Source organism: Octodon degus, unplaced genomic scaffold, assembly GCF_000260255.1.
Source record: "Octodon degus isolate 3935 unplaced genomic scaffold, OctDeg1.0 scaffold00220, whole genome shotgun sequence".
NCBI classification, from domain to species: Eukaryota; Metazoa; Chordata; class Mammalia; order Rodentia; family Octodontidae; genus Octodon; species Octodon degus.
The window spans coordinates 1,929,451-1,936,196 of record NW_004524796.1 but is presented as its reverse complement, the minus strand read 5'-3'; the positions used below and the strand labels follow the sequence as shown (position 1 = coordinate 1,936,196).

Here is a 6,746-nt window from a genome sequence, read left to right as displayed (position 1 = left end):
TATATATGTAATGACTTGTACTATATAACTATAGTTTAGTGTTTTACCTTGAAGGTTTTGGAACAAAAATATTGTTTCAAAATAAAATAATTCTTTGAATAGTCCAGAATACACTTAAAAATCAGGTCCATTGGCACACATTAATGAAGTGTGTACTGCTGAGTGTGTTATAAATGCTGCACCACATTGTTTCTTTTCTTTTCTGTGGTCTGTTTCTTTTTACAGTGTGCTTGGAAGACTATACAACTAATTCTGGCACAGTTAAATCTCCAAACTTCCCCAATAACTATCCTGATAATTATGAATGCATTTATAAGATTACAGTGGAAATTACCCAACAGATTGCATTGCACTTCACCAATTTCTCCTTGGAAGATGACAGTGGTGGAAACTGCATAGCAGATTATGTGGAAATCAGGTAAGCATCTTTTTAAATTATGATCATTTTCATTATTTATTTTCATAAATGATCTTCCCTGGACAGAGTGAAGAAGAATATGGAAATTTTTTGTGAATCCCCTTGCTGTGTACTTTATTAGATAAAATTTATCATTTGAAGTATGACGTAGAGAAAGTTGCACAAAACTAAATAGTTATTCATCCAAACAAATGAAATACTTAGCAATCAATCCCACAAAACAAGTAAAAATATTTATACAGTGAAAATTACAGTACTATGAGAAAAGAGATCAAAGAACATTTCAGAAAATGAGAAGATATTTCTTGCTCCTGGATAGGAAGAATGTGAAAATGGCCATACTCTCAAAATTGTTACACAGATTCAGTGAAATCCTGATAGCAATTGCATTAGTATACTTCACAGATCTAGAAAAACATTTCTAAAGTTCATCTGGAACCAGAAGAGACCCAGATTAGTAACCTGGGCAACAAAGGAAAGGCAGGAGGCATCACAATTCCTGACTTGAAATTATACTACAAAGCTACTGTGATAAAATCAACATGGTATTTAAAAAAACAGAACTGAGGATCAATAGAACAGATTAGAAGGTGTAGATATAACTTCAAACACACTCAGCCACTTTCTCTTTGACAAAGGGGCCAAACATGTTCACTGGAAGAAAAACAGCCTCTTTAATAAATGGTGCTAGAAAAACTGGCTTTCCACGTGCCAAAGGCTGAAATTAGACACAAAACTATCACCATGCACAGTTAAAAGGATCAAATACTTAAATATTAAAACTAAAACACTAAATCTTCTGGAGGAGAAAGCATGTGGAAATCTTAAAGACATAGGGGTACGGTAAGGAGTTTATGAACAAAAACCAAAGTGCATGGGAAGACTGGGCATGGTGGCGTGCGCCTATAATCGCAGCACTTGGGAGGCTGTAAACAGGAGAATCACTATGAGTCCAATCTAGTAGTGAGACCCTGAACACCCTGTAGATCCTTCCGTAAAATACAGAAAAAATTAAAAAATTTAAAAAACAAAGTGCATGGGAAATGCTTCAAAGAGTCAACAATTGGTATCTCATCTTTTCGAAGTTTCTGCAAATCAAAATCACCAACAGAGTAAAAAGAAAACTCAGGAACTGAAAAAAATATAGCTGGCTATCCCTCAGATAAAGGACTTTTATCTAGAACTTATAAAGAATTTTAAAAATCAGGCCCCCAAATTTCAAAGGCCCAATCCAAAAATGGGCATCTGAGATGAATATACATTTCACAAATGAAGAAATACAAATGGCAAATAAATACATAAAATTGTTCAGAATCGTTGGTCACTCAAGAAATGCAAATTAAAGCAACACTGAGATTCCATATTACCCCAGAAATTATGGGGTAATATGGAAGTCAACCAATAGCCACAGCTGGAGTTGCTATGGGGAAAGAAGCACCATTCTCCACTATTGATCAGAGTGCAGACTGGTACAACCACTATGGGAATCAGTGTGGAGATTCCTGAAAAAGCTAGGATTGGTGGTCCCATTCAATCCAGCTATTTCCCTCTTGAGTATTTTTCCTAAAACACTGGAACCATCATACCACAGAGATATATGTTCACCCATGTTTATAGCAGAACAATTTGTCATAGCTAAATCTTGGAAAAAACCCAAATGCCAATCAGTTGAGGAATGGATTAAAAAAAGATATTTTTATACAACAGAGTATTACTCAGCTATAAAAAAAGATAAACTCAAGCCTTTTATAGGTAAATGAATGCAACTAGAGAGAGACTGTACTCATAGTGTAATAAATCAGACACACATGTACAAACATTGTATTGTCTCCATAGTGTGAGAACCTGAAAGAGTAAATAAAATCTGAAAGATACAATAGATACTGTGAAAGGGAAAGAACCTGTGCAATGAGAAAGAAAAACTGGGATGAGGAAAAGAACAAAAGAAAAAATGGGTAGAGATGTATCTATGTATATATGTAGGATAGCTTGGACAATTGTACCGCTGATTTTTGCTGGTCTATTGAAAGGAACAGTTAATGCTTTTTTTCTTCTCCTTTTTAATTTCTTATAACTTTTTCCTTTATAAATTTTACAGATATACTGGTAGTCTAAACAACTATTTAGAAGACAACATGCAATACAACAATCATTGTCAAATTTCTTTTATTTCGTTTAATTATATTCTGTATCATTTTATAATTCTTCTTTTGAAACCATTTTGTATTCTTCAAACATAAAAAACATTATTTTAAAATAATTACTTTAGGGGCTGAGGAGATGGCTCAGTAGAATAAGCACTTCCTTGGCAAACGCAAGGGTCTGAGTTCGATCCCTGGTTCCGCAAAAATAAAATAATTACTTTATTGTAAATATTTGAAAATAAACTCTAGATTTTGTTTGGGCAAAGATAGCAAAGGTACAACTACTAATTTGTTGTTGAATATCTACTTTCTTTATGTAAAATCAATTTAAATTCTAGACTTTTTACTGCTCATTCAGGATAATTATGTCACAAAAATGCTGGCAACCTTAAAGTTTTCAAAAAGCTTTTTTATTTTTAGTACTGGAAGTTAAAGCTTGTGAACTTCAGTATTAGGCATTTTTTTTTCATCACTTGACACTCTAAAAGAATGTGATATAAGAGCTACATACAAAGAAAAGGCACACGAATATATACATTGATATCCTACCATATCATTACATCAAATTAAATTAAGCTATTCATTTTGATATGTTTCTCAATCGAAGTTTTCATTTGGATTTTAAAGCTGGAGCCTTCTAATATCTTAGTGTAAAATTCATTATATAATATAAAGTAAGGCATTTGTACCCATACTATCTTGTAACATTTATTATATGATAAAAAGGTAATAAATCACAATCATACTACATCATACCAAAATGACATAATTTTGAATTGATAATCAAGTAATCAGTGGATGTTAACATTATTTACTTACTTATTTTGATTTGAAAACACTACAGATTATAAACTAGATTTAAGGCCCCCCCCATGTAAGGAAAGAATTATTTCTAGCATTTTGTCAAATAATCAAATTGATACATTAACTTTTGTGAATTTTTCAGGGAATTTAGAAGGCAAAAAGTTTACCAAGTATAGTGACATATGCCTATAATCGCAGCTGCTGGGGCGAGGGGCTCACACAAGAGGATTACAGGACCAAGGCTAGGCTGGACAACTTAGTGAGCCCCTATATCAAAAGAGAGAGAGAAAAAAAAGAGAGAGAGAGAAAAAAGAAACAGGAAAAAAAGAGCTGGGAGTATAGCTCAGTGCTTCCTGTGTTCGATTAAAATTTCTTTGTAAAGATGAGCAATATTTGTTTATGCTGCTAATAATTATGGTTTCTGTATTCTGAATTTTTTGTGATACTTGCCAGCGGCTTTGAGGTGATGATCAAGCACATTCTCTCAATTTCTAGCTGGTAATAAGATGCCAAGCCAGTCATAAATACTGCTTATTCTTTATTATTCAAACGCCATTTAATAAAGAAAAAACTGAAAACTTGAAGTTGTTTTTAAAAGTGATTTTGAGAGAGGCTAACTGATTGGATGTGGTTTAAATTATGTTTAATGTTTATCAATAATATTATCAATAACCTAATAAGTTTTCATATCTGCATTCTGTCACAGGGATGGTGGCTATGAAAATTCACCACTTGTGGGAAGATACTGTGGCTCAATCCTACCTCCAGTAATCATCTCACACAGTAACAAGCTGTGGTTAAAATTTAAGAGTGATTTTATAATAGCAAAATATGGATTTTCAGCTTACTGGGATGGATCATTAACAGGTGAATAGAGAACCGTCTGGAGAACCCAATTCATCGGTTTCTTGATTTTCGAGTTGTCAGTTCCTGTTCATCATCACTGTTCCATTTTTTTCCAGTAATGTTGTCATTATTCTTTGTAATGAACTTGAAGTTGATGATATTTTTTAACTAATAGCATCCATACAGTTTGAAAGAGAAAGGAGGAAAGTTCTAGCTTGTTGACATAGTTCATCAGGCTGAACATCTTGATTAGAAAAAGTGATCATTAATATGATTATAGAACTGGATCAAAGCAACTACTCTTTCATGATGCAGTTTTCCTTTGCAACCTGATTTTTAGAAAAGCACTGTAACATTAGTTTGATATAGGCAGACTTGCTTTTCCTAGAAAGAAAAGGTGTCCAATATTCCATTTGTCTCTTCTGTAGGTTGTGGGGGCAACCTTACCACCTCCTCAGGCGTATTTGCATCTCCCAACTACCCGATGCCTTACTACCACAGCTCTGAGTGCTACTGGTGGCTGAAAGCCAGCCATGGGAGCCCATTTACATTGACCTTCAAAGACTTCCACTTGGAATATCATCCCAACTGCTCCTTGGATTATCTGGCTGTATGTAGAATGTTTCTGTTGTGTATCCGCTACTCACATCTCACACACATAGTGCATTACTCTATATTTTTGAATTCATGAAGGGGCATTTAAGCAGAACTTCCACATATTAAATTTAAACTAAATAGAAATTTTAGAAGAAATTTGATAAAAATGATAACCTTCTAAGTATACTGTGTAATGAATGTCTTAATACACAAAGTACTTAAAATAGTTTGATATGAACTGTTAAGATATTAACTATTAGCATTAAAATATCCATAAAAGGGTTATCAAACTTATTACATGCATATTCTACATAGGTTCTACATATGCATAAAAATAACAATTTAAGAGACACTTTCGATGAGTTAGAAAATATAATTAAAAACATACAACTAGGATGTTTTACAACACCAACAATTCATAATTGTCATAGAATATACACAGTGTGTACATAACATGTGTATTTATATGAAGGATATTAAAATGTATTAAAATTTCACTAATTATAAACTTGGGAATCAAAAAGAAAGGGGACAGTTGATATCAGCCATGGACTCAAACTGTGCCAGGCTTTCACTTTCAATGTTCAAACTTCAACCTAGCTTACATACTTAACTACCATATACATTTGTGGCTAAACTGTCTGAATTTATAGACGGAGTTTACAGGCATTTCAGTATAATTTTTAAATGTATTTTATTTCAGCGCTGTTTTTGTTAGATATCTGTATCTTCTCTACCTCTTGCCTCCAGAATCCTGTAGATAGCACTTATAGCCATAGCCGTCTTACCTGTAAAATGTTTTGTTAAAGGTCTACGATGGCCCAGGTACCAGCTCTCATTTGCTCAACAAGTTTTGCGGGGACAGGATCCCACCTGACCTCCGCTCTAGCGGAGACAGCATGCTGCTGAAACTGAGGACCGATGAAGGCCAGCAAGGAGGCGGCTTTGAGATCCAGTACTCGCAGAGTAAGCGCTGCTTGGGCAGTGTAGGGCCTGGAGTGGGCCTTCAGACTCCTCGGGAAGCAAACCTGGGATGAGTATAGTCCATCCTTTTCAGATATTAAAATTAATCTTAGCTTCTTATATGAAAAATTTAACACCACTTGCAGGTGAAATGTATATTCATTAAACTTAATCTCATTTAACTAAAACCTCTAGAAAACTATAGAAACTTTAAAAAATAATGTACTATGATATTGTAATACAACCCAAGATCAGTGTAAGAGCTGAATAACCAGGAGCATATTAAAATCTGTGTCCCACATTAATTTTTCCTATTTGGATGTTATGTCATTGCACAAAGTACTCTCCCAAACTAGGGTTTCTCCTCTACCTTAAGAATTATCTTTTTTAAAAGAAATTGTGCTGCTGGTGAGACAACTGCAATAGGTACCCTCTTTACTATAGGAAATACTGGACCATTTAAAAATCTTCCTTCATGATAGAGCAAGTAGCAAAAGTCAAGCAGCATCAAATAAAAAGGCTTGGAATGTGTCCTGGCCCCTAATTAATGAAAAGGTCATTTTTCTTTTCTCGTTTTCCAAAATTGCTTCTCTAAAATGGGTCAATTAGGGCCGGCCAAATGGCTCAGCAGATTAAAGCACCTGCAAGCAGGTGCAGAGACCGGGGGTTCAATTCCCAGGCCTGCCATTCTGGCCCTATCCTCGGGACGCACTGAGATGGCAATTGAGACTGGGCATGGTGGTGCACGCCTGTAATCCCAGCTCTTGGGAGGCTGTAAATAGGCAGACCACCATGAGTCATATCTAGTAGTGAGACCCTGAACACTCTGTAGACCCTTCCCTAAAAAATACATACAAAAAATAAATAAAAATAAAAAATGAAATGAAATGGCTCAATTAAATTAAATGATATCAAAAGCTCTCTTCTGCCTTTAGAATTAAATGGTTTGTTAGTTTCAAAATAAATATCCACAA

At 34.5% G+C, this 6,746-nt stretch overlaps 1 protein-coding gene across 1 annotated transcript in view; it reads left to right on the top strand.

Moving 5' to 3' along the window:
• Positions 1-6,746, top strand: part of Cubn (cubilin) — a 301,005-nt gene that overhangs the window by 94,398 nt on the left and 199,861 nt on the right. Inside the window, exons 23-26 of the mRNA XM_023705447.1 lie at positions 226-418; positions 4,073-4,233; positions 4,641-4,822; positions 5,619-5,775. Of these exons, the coding sequence (XP_023561215.1) occupies positions 226-418; positions 4,073-4,233; positions 4,641-4,822; positions 5,619-5,775 (693 nt within the window). The remainder of the gene's footprint in view (positions 1-225; positions 419-4,072; positions 4,234-4,640; positions 4,823-5,618; positions 5,776-6,746) is intronic.